Below are 17,388 nucleotides of genomic sequence, written 5' to 3' on the forward strand. Positions count from 1 at the left end.
TTTAATGAGAGCAGGAGAGAGAGAGAGATCACATTCCAGGAATACAATGACTACAACTTTTCAAGAGAAGATATAGTTGGAAAACATTGCATTTTGCATTCACACTATAAAATCCTGAAAAATAAATTTAATATGACTAGAAAATGAAGGACTGTTGACATTTTACCACACGCTCTGGATAAGACTTGCATTTGTGGTTATCATCAGCAAAGCACAGTAACAACTTTAACAGAGTCGTTGGAACCCAGTATTCACAGAGGACGATGCAGAAACATAAGCAATGATATAACCAGGACTAAATAAATGGTATGAGGGGAACTGCAGGCAAAGGCAAGAAGACATATTTTATTTTACTCCAGGCAGGATCCTAACACCCATGGCATTTTGAGCAATAACAGTATTGCTACCTTTTTCTCATGGTAAATGTAATAGGCTGAACAGCGTACCTCAAAAAGTCCCATCCACCCAGAACCTCAGAATGTGACCTTATTTGGAAATAGGGTCTTTGGCAATGTAATTAGTTAAGTCAAGTTATGGTCACACTGAATTAGGGTCAGCCCTACATCCAGGGACTGATATCGTTTTAAGAGGAGAGGACAAATGGAGATACACACAAAAACAAACAAACAAACAAAAAAAAAACAGCAATAACAACAACAACAAGAACAACAACAAAATACCACATACACACGGAAGTAGAGATTGAAGTGATGCATTTACTGCAAGCCAAGGAACACTTAAGGACTTCTAGGAGCCACCAAAAGCTAGGAAAAGCCACAAGAAGCTGGGAAGAAAAGAGTCTTCTCTAAAGTCTTCAGAGGAGAACGGCCCTGTCAACACCTTGATTTCAGGCTTCTAGCTCTAGAGCTGTGAGAGATAGATGTCTGTTGCATTAAACTCCCCAGTTTGTGGTAATTTGTTATAGCAGCCCTAGGAATTTAATACAGTAGGAGGCAGAAAATTAACCAAGATGGCATATTTGACAATAAAGAAAATAAAGTGATGGTTCCCGAACCTGAACAAGAAGAGATGGTACCTTAACACCGTAGAAGAATCTACGAATTACTGGACAATAAACAAAGAAATAACTACCTCTTCTCTACTCATTATCCTAAATCCTCATCAGTAAGTCACTATAACTCTTATAGACCCATGAATTATAATAAATTTTTCGACTAAGCTGTTGCTATAGACAAGGACACCACAAAAATATTTGTCCAGGGCCTTACATACCCTAGATGTGGCCCTGCTACTATTTACCTATATATCATTCTTGGTTCCTCTTTTTTTTTCTCATACCATATGTACTAGTTTGCCTAAGATAGTCCCAGATTGTACCTGTCCTGGCATAATTATTAAAAGTGCTCCCTTTTCTTCTCAAAAGGATCCCACTTTGATTGATAAAATCACAGGTCTTTCCAATTATACCATCAGCTAGTCTTAAAGGCCTGATGTTTAAAAAAAAAAAAAGAATTCCTATTTGACCACTCCCCACCATCTTTCAATGCACTTTTATAATAGCAAACAAACTGTTCTCCTTGCTTCTATTCTTGTCCCCCCACCCCCACCCCCACCCCCCACATCCACAATTTATTCTCTACAGATGCTGTCAGGGTGATTTTCTTAAAATGTAAATCAGCATATGTCACTCTGCTAAATAGATAAAAAAAATACAAATAAACAGAACAAAGCTCTACAATTGCTTCCTATCACACACAGAATAAAATTAAAAAACAGGAATACTTGACCCCCAATTTGTCTCATGGCTCCCGCCTTCTCCTCGCCGTTCAGGTATGCACTCAGAAACCACATCCTCAGAGAGCCCTTCCCTGACTGCCCCCATCTGAATAGTGTCCTTCCAACCCTGTCACCCTTTAGTTCAAAATTTTCTGTTTTCTCTATAACACTTAACACTACTGAAGTTGTGCTATATCTTGTATGATGATTTTATTTTATTCTAGTCTGTCCCCCCACCATTAGAATGTAAGCTTGATGAGGGCACGGACTTTTTCACGACTGTGATTACAATACCTAGAAAAATGTCCAGAACACAGGACTCAGTAAATATTTACTGCACAGGTTAGAGTAACTGCTTTATGCTCTCTCGTGAAAGATGTATATTTACAGAGCTATGGAAACAAAGTTGAGAAGCAACAAATTCCAAAGGCCATGATCAAATGCAACCTGTATGTGGATTCTAGATTAATGTTCCTGAAACACAAGTATACTCCTATCACTCCACTATTCAAAAATCTTTAGCATCTTTATATTATAGATAAATTCCAAACTCACTAGCCGAGCATTCAAAGTTATCTTTGGTCTGCCCCTATTTAATTCTCTCCAAGTCCATGTTTTCAACTCTGATTTGTGTACTCCATTTAAAAATTTTCAGTTTCATTCTCATATTTTATCATCCCTCTAGAATGTCTTCGTCCATCTCTTGCCTTCCCCACAAATTTCTTTCCACATATACAGTCCTAATTTGTCCCTCGAGGTGAAGGTCAAGCTTCCTGCTGCTCTACTGTGTGTTCACAGATATTTCCAGAGCTTCCTCGGCCTTCTCAGCAAGGGTGGTTTCTTATCATCTGTATCATTCATCTGGTATTTGGCAATTTTTTGTGTGAACTGTTACTTTTTACGTCTCATGAGATTTCTGCTCAACTAAATATAGAATAATTGGGAAACAAATACTTACATCCTTTGTGTCAGTCATAGAATTGAGGCTATAATAAATACCCAGGAAGTTATTACTGATTGACTAATAAGTAGACACATGTACCATATGTAAATTGTGCTCTCTCTGACTCATTATACTGGGGAATAAGTTCATCTACGGAGGGCTGCCTTTGAGTCACGCTGACGTATATCTTAATTGGTTTAAGAAGAATGAAATTCAATTGGAAATATACTTTTCTTGAGATGAAGAGACTAAGACACAAAAGGACTCTTTTCTCAAATAAAAAATATAAATACATAATATTAGGATTTGGGATTATTATCATTAGGATAAATGACAGAAAAAATGGAGAACATTCCTTCTCAGACCTCTTTTCCCAAAAGACAGGAGTAAAACTATGAACTTTTCTGGAAAGTTGTTCACCAGGCTATAAAATCTCACTTATAAATTCTCTTTTTTTCCTGTCTTTAATTTTTAAGGTAAGTTTAAAACATCAAGATGTTGGTCCTCAGTCAACAACAACAAAACCCATTCCTTTACTCTGCGTGCTTGTTGAACTCTGACGATGGCATGAAGAACTCCTTTGAATTTTTCAGGCTGTGTTTCCATACCGAGAGCTCCTGCAATAGCTCTAGAGTCCTGTGAGCAGCTTCCTCAGAAGGAGAGCAGATGTGGCATTCATATGTTTCCCTGATGTTCACTTTCTTGAACTTGATTTCATTTACTCTTTTAACTCTTTTTTAAAGAATAGTGTTCTTGGCTTAAAATATTAGTTTTATTTTTGCATAAATTTGCACAAGGCATTAACTCAAAATATGTATAACAAAATCGAGTAAATTTATTAGTCAACCTGCAGTAATGGGGTTCAGGTTCAACATGGATGGTGTTACACATATAAAATGCCTATAATTTTAAAATTAATCACAACCTCGATCAAGAAGAGGTAAGAAATTGCTGAAGAGCACTGCTTAATATCCTATGAAAGAGCCCATCGAGTTATTTTGGTTTTACTAAATAACTCTATGGGAAACTGGCTGGCTCCCTATTTTCCACGCTACCAAAAGTGAGCACAGTTCAAACTTTACCCCTTCTGTGAAGTCATTTTATTAATCTTGGCATCCTTAGAACCCAGCATGGTTTCTACAGCACAGGTAGATGACCACTTTTCTTTTTCATTTGAATTATTCAGTTTCCCTTTCTCTAGCCCATAAACCAGTTTTTTGTTGTTGTTCTTTATATTTTTTGTTTTTGCTCTAAGTGTGGTCTACTGATCTCCATCAGAATTGTCTGTAGAATCTAGACCAAAGCTACTGAGTCAGTTTCTGAAGATGGAATCTACAACTCTGAATTTTTAACAAGCTTCCTGAATCATTTTCATTCACATGAAATTTTGAGACCCAGTCCTACACACATGTCATATAACAGACACATTTCTTACTCAGAAAAGCAAACTAAGCAGCTGTTAGAAAGGATTTTTCTATTCGTCTTTTTATCAGTTTACTAAAAGGAATGATTGTTCACCCAGGGGAGGCCTATTTACTAGGTGGATGATGGAAAATGGTAATACCTTTTACAAAATCTGCTTTGCATTTGCCATTCATTGACAAGTGTGTCTTATGAGGAATCAGGACCCCTCATGTTCTCCGTAATCCTCCCACATTCCCATCTGGAAATGTAACATATTTAAGCCACATGAGTCCTTCCATCTTCAAGAGCCCCACCATTTGGAGATGATTGAAAATACACAAAGAAGAAAGTTCTAGAATGTCAAATATTTTAAAGTTGTAGAAATTAATAAAGTACTAAATATCACATTTTAACAAAATCCATGCATGCGTGTGTGTGTGTGTGTGTGTGTGTGTGTGTGTAAATACATTATAGGGCAAAGACCTCCTACTCTCTTCATACTATAAGAAATTTCTCAAGTACAGTTGTCCTTATTGCTGCTTTTTTTTCCCCCATAGCTTTTCTTATAGACATTTTCTGCCCTAGTGCTAGAATGGTCTATGGAAAAGCTGGTTAAAAAGGCCTATCTCAGTAAGTAATTCTCATGTAGACAGATGTGCTGGTTTTCTGCTTGCTTTGCTGTCAGTCATTAAAGTATCTGGAATTGCTAGGAGGCTAATCAGCAATTTTTTGACAAATATCAAGTAATTAAATGATTATAGCTCTAGCTAACTTTTCAAAAAAAATTAATAAAGCCCCTGTCAAGTAGCTGAACTCAGGCAGCCTTCTTTCTTAACTGCCCAGAAGTGTTTCTAATAATGTGAAAGCTTTTGCCGAGAGAAAAGCTCTTAATGATAAAATGTATAATGCACTAACAAGTACCCTCTAAATTAGAAAATAGAAAACTGTAAAAGAAGTATACTACCAAAGACTTGGGGCCAGAGAGAAATCAGTAGGCTATCTGATCAATTTTTTCTGAGAAAAAAAAGTCCTTTGTATTCAAAACCTGTACCCATGTTTGTCCCTTTGTGCTCTTTGAGTTGGTTTTCCAGTGATAGTGATCAGTTCGTATTAATTTATCCACTCTCTCTCACTTGTTTCCCATCACTGTCAGTACAGGGCTTTATGTGCCACTGCCAAGATAATAGAAGTGAGTTTGAGCATAAAGCAATGACTGCTTGCATTCCATCCGACCATTATCATCACCATCATCATCGAATATGTAAAGATAAGTAGCAACAGCATTAAATATGTTGTTGAAAAATACAGTTTTTGTTACTGAATAATTGCAATAACAACAAAAAATACTGACACTCATTTAATCCTCATTTCAACTCTATGAGTGATATTATTTCCATTTTAAAGAGGAAATCTAAAGCACAAAAAAGTTACCTGTGTTGCCTAAGGTCATTTATGATGTGGTAAGTATCAGAGCCAGGATTCAAAACAGGCAGGCTAGCTTCAGAGCACACACTCTTCACCACTGTGTTATGATGCTATCAAGAAAAATAAATCAGCAATAAATTGAGAACTGGCACAGTATGTGCAAGGAGAAGGTGAATTCTATTACGAAAACTTTTGAGTTTGAGGTGCCTTTGGGGACACCCATATGGGATAATGAGTCTTGAAATCTAAAGAGAGGTTTGAGTAGAGGTACAGATTTTAAGAATTTTCAAAAGATTTGTGGCAGATAGAGCCTTGGGCGTTGATGAAACTGTTCAAAGAAAATGAGTTCTTTGAAAAGAAAAGATGTCAAGGACAAAGGGAAACAGCACATGCCAAAAGGAGACAGAGGAAAGACAGCCCACAAAAAAAAAACCAGAAATTAAATCACAAAACAGTAGATCTATGGTTAAAAAATAGGAGGAGGAAGTGTTGACCAATCTATAGTGTTAGGTGAAAGAAAACCAGAAAATATTCACTAGATTTAAAATTTAAATTAAAATTTAAAACTTAGTGAAAAACTTTCAATATAAGGGTGATAGTCAAAGTCAAATTACATGGATCCAGATATGAACAAGTGAGGAAATAGAGACAGAAAACAGATTTTTTTTCTTTAGGGTGGTAACTAAAAGCGGATGAAGTGTCAGTGGAGAAGGGTTGTGTTAGTTTGCTTGTTTCCTTGCTTGCTTTGGAGGGTGGGAGTTGGGGCTGAGGGACAGAGAGAGAAAAAAGTGGTGTGAAAGACACTTGAGCTTGTGAAAAAAAAAAAAGAAAATCCAGACACAGGAAAGAAAGGAGATAACTGATGAATATTGGAGGAGGTAGCACACAGATTAAGGAATCAGAATCAGATCGAAGTGGAGACACCTCCTTCTCAAGAATGTTTAGTTGCCAATTTAGTAAACAGAAACAGATGGTGGAATTTCCACCCACCCTAAACTTACGATATTACCCAACTCAGAAACAAAAGATTCCTTGAATTTTGGAGGTTGAAGGGAACTCAGAACAATGTTCTCAAAATGGTAGTCCACAAACCATGAACATCAGAATGGGATGAGAAAAGCCCTTTTTATGCGGATTCCTTAGGAGCTAACTTAAAAACAAGAAGGAGCCTACCTCAGGCCCTTTGGTGCCTCCCTGTTACAGGATCTGTCACTGTGCTACCATGATTCATTTACATGTCTGTTTCTTCTGCTAGACTTTGAAATCCTCAAGACAGGTCTGGGTCTGACTCACATTTATACCTTTAGTGACCAGCCAAGCACAATCAGTGCGGAATAGGTAAAGAATGAATAAATCAACCCAAGCTTCAAACAACAGCAACAACAACAAAACAAAACAAAAAAATAGGGAGAGCCCAGAAAGCAGCACTGAGTCTTCCTCAACCAAAGCAGAGCCCCCTGTCCTGACCTATGCAGCTTTCTCTTCCTAGTTCACTCAAAGGAGAGTCCTCCTATAGCACCATTTGAAAGCGATGCTTTAGCACAAGCCATTCATTTTCCAGACGAGGAACCTAGGGAACTGAGAAGACAAGTGACTAGTCCAAAATGCCAGGGCTACTCTGTCACTAGAACATAGGCCTCGGTTCATTATTAATAATAAACCAGTTAATTTATCAATTCCCCCAAACTTAAACATTTATACTATTTGCAATTAATCCAAATAATGTTGACCTCAACCTCACCCTTTGCTCAGCATGGTATCCTACACCTTTATTCAAGAAAAATCAAGAAACCATCTATCTGTGGCTTCTTATGTGTTTGCTTAGCAGAAATGCATTGAGAAGTATCTATTCCAATAAACTCTGAAACTCATAAACAAGAAAGAACCTCAAGAAACTGACTGAATGCACTGTGTTCTGCCACATCAATGTCCTATTTGAGCCAGATGATTTGCTATTTCTCTTGTAATAAAAAGAAAGTCTATAACTACCCTTGGGAAATAATCCTGTGTTTTCTCACTTTTGCTATAAGCAATCAAATGAAACAAAATAAAAACTTCCATGCCCTAACTTCAGGATTTAGGGAGAGAACCATCAAAATTACCTTAGGAAAATTTTGTAAAATACACATTCCCTTGCTCTAACCAAGATAATCTGGATAAATTATTATTAAGCCCAAGGCAGTTTATATACAAAGAAAGAAAGAAGTGAAAACTAAATGAATGTTAAACATATATACCAAGCCAAAAGTCAGAATAACAAGGCTAAAGTACCTGTAATAATATAAGTGAGACTTTGAAGCAAAGAGTATTATCAGAGATAATAAAAATAATAAAGATACAAAAATCATAAACCTATGTAAACCTACAATTGCAGAATTGAAGGGAGAAATATAGACTTCTACAATCAAATTTTGAGATGTTAACACCCATCCCCATCTCAGCAATTTTGATAAAACAGCTAGATACAAACTCAATAAAAACATAAGTGATCTGAAAAACACCAAGAACCACCATGACATAATTTATGTTAACAGAATCAGCAAATGCAGAATGTATATTATTTTCAAGTGTACATGTACATGATACATTCACCAAGATAGAGCACAGAACCATAAAATAGTTCTCAATAAATTAAAAAAGGACTGAAATCTGACAGAGCATGTTCTCTGACCACAATAGAATAAACATGGAGATTAACAACAATGAAAAACATAAATATTATTTCAATATTTATATGACCTTGGGATAAGCAAAAGTTTCTTAGAACACAAAGAACTCAAACCATAACAAAATTGATAAATTGGGCTTTTTCAAAATTAAAATTTTGAAATTCTTCAAAAGACACCATTATGAGAAGGAAAAGGTAAAATGTCAACTGGGAGAAAAATTTTTTGACACATACATAAGACAAAGGACTTGGATCCAGAATACTGGATCCAGAATATCTAAAGAACTTTTCTAATTCAATAATAAGAAAAAAACCCAGCTTAAAAAGTAGACAAAAGATGTGAACAGACACTTCAAAAAAGAAGATATATGAATAAAGCACATGAAAAGATGCTCAACATCACTAATCACTAGGGAAATGCAATCTGAAACTACAGTAAGATACAAAGTACATATCCATTAGAGTGACTAAATTTTTTAAATAATCTTGTTAACTTTTGGCAAGATATAGAACAACTAGAATTCTCACACACTGCTGGTAGGGATATAGAATAGTACAGCCACTTTGGAAAACAATTGGCAGTTTTAAAAAATTTAGAAGTTACTTTCCATACAATCTAGCCATTCTACTGCTCGGTATTTATACAAGAGAATCCAAGACATAAAAACTTGTACATGAATGCTCACAACAAACAGCTTTATCTTTAACAGAAACTAGAAACAACCCAAATGTCCATTAACAGGTGAATGGATAAATTGTGGTATATTCATACAGTGGAACACTAAGTCATTGATATACACAACTACATGGCTGGACATCAAAATTATTATATAAAAGAAGCCAAAAGAGAGAGAGAGAGGAAGAGAGAGAGAGTATACACTTTATGATTGAATTCATGTAAATTTCTAGATGCAAAATGCTTTGTATCAAGATTTTAGTTATGATTTCATGGGGACAACCATATGTTGAAATTGATCCAATACACATTTTAAACTTATATTTAAACATATTTTATTGTACTGATTCATACCTCAATAAAGATATAAGAAATTTAAAAAATAATCCAGCATTGGGAGAGAGTGGGCTGACTACAGAAGAAATAAGATTAGCCAGAGGTTGATAATTATTGAAGTTAGGAAATAGGTGTAAGTACAGGGAATTCATTAGAGTACTATCTTTACTTCTGCATTTGCTTGAAATTTTGCTTAAACAAATGTTTCAAAATCTTTGAATAAAGCCTATTAAAAATGCAGTCTTGATTCCCTGTAAAATCTGTAGAGAGAAGTTAATTTTCTGGCCGTAGTAGTTGCTTAGCATTCTAGCCTCCATTTTGCTGACCATACTACAACATGGCTTATATATGTTAATTAATATTTTGTTATGATTTTGTAAATGAATCAGTCCAAAGCACAGTGACACTGGGGGAGGGAGGGTTGTGATCAAGAATAATCTTTGAAGATTATTTGTGATTATAAATTAGGGTTATTAAGAAAAGAAAATCCCAAACTTGGAAATAGCAAATGGATGACCATATTTTCTTTCAATGTCATGGTGGAACTTGTCTAACAAACATAGCCAGGATTTATTTAATTCTCTAGGGTATGTATCTTTGTTTGACTTACTATTTACTATTGATTAGAATATTTTATAATTCGGTGGAGAAATGTTAACTTGTAGAGAACTTACAATGATGCAAATGGTTCTTGTCCAATTACAACAAAGTTTGTCTAGTCGAGATTTTAATCTACTAAAGATGCAAATGACTCCTGCCTAGTTAAAAAAGAAAAAGATAACCCCAAATATTACATTTTTTTATTTTTATTTTTTTAATTATGTTCAGTTAGCCAGCATATAGTACATCATTAGTTTTTGATGTAATATTCAACAATTCATTAGTTGCCTATAACACTCAGTGCTCATCACCACATGTATTACACTTTTTCTTCAGGACATCAACTGGGTTTGTACTTAACTTGTCAATACTTTACTCAGTATTCATTCTTTCAGTGACTACAAATATTTTTCTCTCCTGTATTCCCTGAATCAGATTTACCATACCTTTTGCACTCTCATTAAAAAGTTAGATATGATAACCAACATATGGAAACAACCCAAGTGTTCACCTATGGATGACTGGATAAAGAAAATGCAGTGTGTGTGTGTGTGTGTGTGTGTGTGTGTGTGTGTGTGTGTGTGTACATACAATGGAATAAAAAACCAAAATGAGATCTTGCCATTTGTGACAACATGGATGGAATCTTAAGGGCATTATGCTAAGTGAAACAAGTCCAACAGAGAAAGACAAATCCCATAGATCTCACTTATATGTAGAATCTAAAAAAAAAAAAAAAAGCTTCATAGGTAACAAGAGCAGATTAGTGATTGCCAGCGGCATGGTTGGGGGAATAGGGGCATGAAAGGAGTCAAAAGGTACAAACTTCCAGTTATAAAATAAATACATCATGGGAATTTTTTAAAAGTTAAATCTTTATGTGCTCATTTCTACAAAATAGTCTAAACATGCCCAAATCCTGCCTTGTATCAGGCACATTATCTCTCCATAAAAATCTTATAGAGATAGAAGCAAAGGGGACACTATTATTTTTGGCTCATCTTGTGCCTGAAACTCAAGTGTAGAACCCTATAGTAAATTGGGCTTAAGGCCTAAGAAAAATCTTCTTCCTTCACCTAACCCCAAATCTCAATTTTATTATTAGGCAGCTACCCCAGCTCTTACAAATGAAGAGAGTAAGGTGGCCAAACTTGCCTTTTGAATCAGCTTGCCACCGGGAAAAAAGGAGAAGGAAGGGCCACACTCATGGGTGACCTTTTAGCAAATACTTACTCTTTGATAAATGTGGCTTAATCATAATTCTGAAATCTGTGAAATTAACCACAATGTGGTAGCAAGAAGGATGAGAAGCAGCAGCAAGGGGGCTTGAGTTAGCTAATCCCCTAGATCCCTAACACCGACTAGCTAGACTGATGGGACCAAGTCCTGGGAAAGGTTACAATCCAGTTGGACAGGCCAGACTTTCTGCTTCTGTAAAGTAGAAGAGCTGTCCGTACAGAAGTTCTAGGTTAGAGGGATGCAAGGTTACTGTGGCCTGGAGTGTTCAGACTGAAATGTGATGGGTGGAATGTAAGGGGCTTCTTGGTGTTTTCTTTGTTTTTCTCTCCTTCTTAGTTTTAGGAAAGAAGTAAATGCAGGAATTTATAAAATAACTCTGGAGAGGGGAAAGGTAGAGGGTCTCTCCTGGGATACCAATTCTAGTTCCCAAGAGTGTAGATATAGGAATAATGGTGTTAATACACATTACATGTATATTTGAATAAAACCTGAAAAGGCGATGAGCGGGGAGGAGACAGCACGCAGGAGGACCAGAGGCAGAAGGCTGAGTTCTAACACACACTGACAGCACCATGCAATCCCTGGGAGAGCGGAAGGCCTCGCCCCCAGCAGTCAGGCCCTCTCTGTAAGCATGCCCTCAGAGCACTGATGATGGATGGCTCTCTGGACATTCCAGTGCTTGAAGTTTAGCAAATCTGAACAGCCCTCTAGACATCAACAGTAACTCCCCAGATACTCATGTTTATCTTCTTCTAAAACAAATTGGACTGGAAGAATGAAAATAAAGGGAGATGTCATGGAGGATGTGTGTTTTTGGTTGGAGAGGAGAAAAAGACGGCGTTACAAGGGTTTGAAGCCCAGATGAAGCAAATGCTTCAGCTCGATATTGTATGCAGGCCCCAGAACCAGCGGGGGGAAAAGCCTGGAAGCCAGCCCTGGCCCAGCCCACTAGCTGTCTTGGAAGAGCCATCTAACCACCTTGCTCTTCCTTCCATATCTGTCAAATGAGTGGATTAAATCAAAAGAATTACCTCCTAGTTTCCTTCCAACTTTAAGGTATTGAATACTAAATATTATGAGTACCAGAAATTAAATTTAACAATAGATGGAAAGAATAGGAAAGGAGTTAGGGTTTAATTTTACCTAAATAAATCAGCAACAATTGCTGGATCCACCTCTTCTGAAAACCTTTAAGTTCTTTACTTTCTGAATAGAAACCAAGCTATAGGAGAGAATGGGGCTTACAATCATAGTCACAATGCCGGGGAAGAAATGTGGGGGGGTTGGGGAAGCCCAACTCAATACGTGATCATTGTTTTATTAATGAGATGCTGCCTCCTGCAGTACAAGATCAACACAGCACTTGAGCTGAAATGTTTCCTCAGGGCAAACCCGAACAACTGTTCTGTTTTAATAGCCTGGCTTTTCGGAGTTGTTGTTGTTGTTGGTTGGTTGGTTGTAGTTTTGTTTTGTTTTATTTAGGGTGGTGGAAAGAAAATAGGATATAAAGTTAAAATTTTCTAAAGTTTGCCAGCATCTTTCTGGAAATGTTTCCTGACTAAACGCAAGTCCCGCCAGAGCCTGTATTTGGTTCCCTCACACGCTCTCTTCTCGGGAGCCTGGTTTTCTTCTCTGTGCTTGGTGCCACCTGGTTTGCAGCTGAACAAAGAACAATCCTCTCCATTTTGCATTAGTCTTGCTTGAAGAGTTCATAAGAAAACAGTGATACCAAATGTGGCAGGCTCTTGAGAAAGTATAATTACACAGAAACAAATAGGGTATGTGTTAGCCTAAATATGTCTGGAGTGATTTATTATTTTTGTTACAGTTCAATAAGTTTTTGTCTTTGATGTGGAGATTTTCATTGAGGAAAACGTATGGTAAATTCTAACAGTAAAATAAGCATTGTAAGAGCATGGACTCTGGAGCCAGCCTGCCTGGGTTTGAAACCCAGCCCCAGCCCTTCCTAGTTATGTGGTGTGGGTTAATTTGCTTCACCTCTTTGTGCTTCCATTTCCTCAGCTATCAAGTAGAGGTAACAGTAAGACTCGTCTCCCAAGTATCGCGGGAATTTGTCTTTGTAATGCCCTTAGAATAACAGCTGGCTCACAGTCAATGCTACATACGTACTTACTAGTTCGAACAAATATTTGTTAAATAAATAAGCTGGGGGAGGAGGAGGATCTGAATCCTTCCTTTCTCATATACTTTCCCTTTTATAACCACCATTCACGTCTCTCTCCTGCATCTTTCTCTTCCGCAACAATTAATCATCTTTTTCCTTTCCTTTTCTCAGATATGCTCTTTCTTGCGCTTCCAACACTATAGAGAAAATAAGAATCAAAGAATCATAGGGCAGGAAAGTACGTCTACTAGGTTTAGTCCTTTCATCTACAAGGAAAAGGGATTGAGACCCAGAGAGATTAATTACAGGTCTAGGGTCAAACAGCTAATGAAGGGTCACTTCTTACCAGATATTTAAAAAGTGCCTTCTCCCCTAAAGCACAGTTTTTCTGATACTGAGCCTCCCCATCACTTCCACCTCTCTAGACCCCTACCCTCCTTCTCCTCCTCCTCCTTTTTCTTTCCCCTTCTTTTTCTCTCGCCCTAACCACACCTCACTCCAGTGGACGGCTGGAAACTGAGTAACTTGCTCAAGCCTGTTCTTAATGACCTTTCTTATCTGGTTGCTTGAATTCCCTTTTGCTGGCATAAATAACATGCCCATAGTTCTGAAACAAAACCCAGCCAGGATTAGAATTTTTTACCTTTTTTAAAAAAAGAAGTGATATATGAACAAGTTAAGAAAACACAAAACTTCAATCACAGGTGATTTTGCATTTAAAGAATTAACTTTCTTTAAAAGAATGAAGGTACCTGAAATTGGTACTATTCTGGAGTTCCAATGTACAGGTATACACCACATACAATTAAAATGACACACATATTCAAGCCTCTGGAATCTTATTGGTTTCCATGCTGTGTTCTTTCAATCCTCTGGCCACTAGTCACTCAGCCACCAAGATATATACACCAACATAATTTAATTATTTATCATCATTTATTGAGTTAACTACTATCTGCAAAGAATCTGGTGACACATTAAACAAACAAACAAAAGAGCCTAGCAGTGTAGTTTATACTTTAGTGGGATAAACAGAAAAACCGGCAATTAAGTAAGTTTAAGTGTTAAAATGGAGTAGAACACATAAAAGTATCGGTCAACAGAGCCTCAGTCAAGAGTTAAATGTACAAAAGAAGACAGTCTAATCCAGTCAGGTTGGGTGACATATAAGTAATTAATAAACAAATATGCATAATTACCAGTGAGATCACTGCTGCAAAGATGATGATCCCCAGGGTGCTATCATAGATGAGAAAAGGGAACAAAGGGAGGCTCATTTATTTGGCATATCTAGGAAGGTTTCTCTGAAGAAGTGGCCTGAGTTCACTGAAACCTGAAGAACGAGTTGAGTAAAAAGTGACCCAGGCAGTTTTTTTTCCATCTGAGCTGCCGACATGCCATCCAGACTGAGGAAGACCCGGAAACTTCGGGGCCACGTGAGCCACGGCCACGGCCGCATCGGGGAGCACCGGAAGCACCCAGGGGGCCCGGGTACTGCTGGTGGCATGCATCACCACAGGATCAACTTCGACAAATATCACCCAGGATACTTTGGAAAAGTTGGTATGAGACATTACCACTTAAAGAGGAACCAGAGCTTCTGCCCAACTGTCAACCTTGATAAACTGTGGACCTTGGTCAGTGAGCAGACACGGGTAAATGCTGACAAAAACAAGACTGGAGCTGCTCCTATCATTGATGTGGTGCGATCGGGCTACTACAAAGTTTTGGGGAAGGGAACACTCCCAAAACAGCCTGTCATCGTGAAGGCCAAATTCTTCAGTAGAAGAGCAGAAGAGAAGATTAAGGGTGTCGGGGGCGCCTGCGTTCTAGTAGCTTGAAGCCACATTTGAGGGCGTTCATTAAATGCTAACAAGTGCTTTTCTCTTCTGGTCTGGGTGTAAATGCTTTAGCACCCCCTACCTCCTTACCTGTATATCAGAAATCCACCTAACAGATTCTAGGAGTAAGGGTATGAGGGCCTGAGACCCTCTGCCAACTCCCCTCAGAAAGTGTGAAAGAGAGCACCAGCACTTAGAGGACTTGGCCCAATACCTAACTTGAACATTTTCATTTATAACGTGAGAATGATAGCACATGTAGTTGAAAGGCCAGTTTGCATTGTATATTCTGAATTTACAATGAGGGGGGAGAACACACTTTTTAACTGTAGTATGGGGCGCCTGGGTGGCTCAGTTGGTTAAGCGACTGCCTTCGGCTCAGGTCATGATCCTGGAGTCCCGGGATAGAGTCGCACATCGGGCTCCCTGCTCAGCAGGAAGTCTGCTTCTCCCTCTGACCCTCTTCCCTCTCGTGCTCTCTATCTCTCATTCTCTCTCTCTCTCAAATAAATAAATAAAATCTTTAAAAAAAAAAAAAAGTGACCCAGGCAGAAGAATAGCATGAATGGAGTCCTGATTGAGTAGAGAGCTCAGTGCTACTGTGCTGAGGACTAAATGCGGGCCAGCTGTGCCTCCTGGCTGTGAGCAACAAGAGGTGGTGCAAGATGAGCCTGGCAGTAGAGACAGGAGCTGGAGCCTGCAGAGCCTCAAAGGCAATGTTAAGGGTCTGTATTTTATCTGAAGCAATGAGGAACCCTTGAAAGATGAAAAACAAGGACATTGCATGATCCTATTTGCATTTTAAATTACTATGATTACTGGTGTGGAGAATGGATTGCAGGGGGATATGGGTAGAAGAGGGAGACCATTTAGGAAATTCTTCCAGTGGTACATGGAGGGATAATAATGAATCAGACTAAAATAAGAAGACAGTAAAGACATGGGAGAAAGTCAATCAATTCAAGACATGTTTGGGGGTTGAATACATATATAGTTTATCGTGATAAATTGGAGGAGGGGGACGTTAGTTATGAAGGACACTTTCAAGTTTTTGGCCTAAATTTTCTTTCTTAATTTCACTCAGTATTTTTTTTTCCTTTTCTTCATTCTCTGGTCATCTTTCTTATGCCCCTGGTACACTACAGAAAGAAGCAAAATAATAGAACCAGGCTATGCTCTTAAAGTTTGCAAGTTGTAGGACTTTACATTGGATTAAAATGTGGGCCAGCTCTATAAATATGTTTTCATTATGATTTGAGATTGTTCAGGATTTGCCAAGCTATTTCCTAGTACCCACATCTTAAATTCTACCAATGGAATATTCATTTGGCCCGATATAGCATTCTATCTCTTAGAATTTTCCAGGCAAAATGCAAATATTCTAGGCAAGGTCAATGCTATATGTCTTTCACTCACCTTAGAAAGAAATATTTTAGGAGAGAGCTGAGAGGAAGTCCTTCCCTGAGTTATATCATAAGGTTGGGAAATGTGAAAGAAAAAGAGGAAGGGCACTAAAAAGGGAAATGAAGGATACCAACTTTTGGCTTTTTCAGAGTTTGGCTGATGACCAACGTTGGATGTTACTTACTGATTAGAATGTCATTTTCTGGGGATTTGCATACATGCATACTCAGGTGGATAATCAGTTGAAGCAAATAAGAAAGGTACATCTAGTATATATTAGAACACAGTTAACAGTTGAGAAGAAATAACATTGTACTTACAAAAATGACTGCAGAATACTGTGTGATGTTCTTTTCTCCACACATTAAAAAAAAAAACAAGAATGAAACTAATTATGCTGGAAAAGCACATCCAGTCAGAAATCTGGGGGGGGGGGGGGGGTGGAAGGTGTTTGGAGCAATTAAAAGCAAAGACTTGAAAGTAAAAAAAAATCATTGGAAGTTGAGAGAAATTCACCAAGGAGAGAGACCCAAGAAAAATCAGTACGAAATTAATTGTGAAGTTAGATTTTGACTCTTTATGTAAATAAAAAGATTATGCAGTAAAACTAATTACGACAGTAACAAACTTGAAAACTTACAAGCAATTATATTAAGAATTTAAATAAAAGTTCAGTTATTTCATTCATTTATTCATAATTCAAAAACCATTTACTGAAATTCTACTGCATAGATATGAGACACTTTTATTCATCTGCTCTTTCACTGAATCTGTTCAACAACTGTTTATTAAGAACCTAGGTAGAAAATAGTTAAGTAACTTGCCAAAAAATAATAGAACAATACAATAATAAAGCTAGTAAGCAATAAAGCTGGAAGGAGGAGGGGAAGAAATTCAAGAAATATTTAGGGGAAAAAGTATTTAAAGAAATACCTAAGGAAAAAGTTAGCAACATTTTATAAGTAGGAAAAGCTAAGAAAATCCCCTATT

The 17,388-nt window shown here is 37.4% G+C and overlaps 1 protein-coding gene across 1 annotated transcript; it reads left to right on the forward strand.

Moving 5' to 3' along the window:
* Nucleotides 1-14,547: 14,547 nt before the first annotated feature.
* Nucleotides 14,548-15,067, forward strand: LOC113922212 (60S ribosomal protein L27a-like). The gene has a single exon (XM_035721789.1). The coding sequence runs from the start codon at nt 14,548-14,550 to the stop codon at nt 14,992-14,994; it is 447 nt and encodes a 148-aa protein (XP_035577682.1). The 3' UTR covers nt 14,995-15,067.
* Nucleotides 15,068-17,388: the final 2,321 nt, after the last annotated feature.

Source organism: Zalophus californianus, chromosome 9, assembly GCF_009762305.2.
Source record: "Zalophus californianus isolate mZalCal1 chromosome 9, mZalCal1.pri.v2, whole genome shotgun sequence".
Taxonomy (NCBI): domain Eukaryota; kingdom Metazoa; phylum Chordata; class Mammalia; order Carnivora; family Otariidae; genus Zalophus; species Zalophus californianus.

What these genes read in the sequence shown, in the direction of transcription:
- LOC113922212 (XM_035721789.1), top strand. Translation starts at nt 14,548, where the DNA reads ATGCCATCCAGACTGAGGAAGACCCGGAAACTTCGGGGCCACGTGAGC.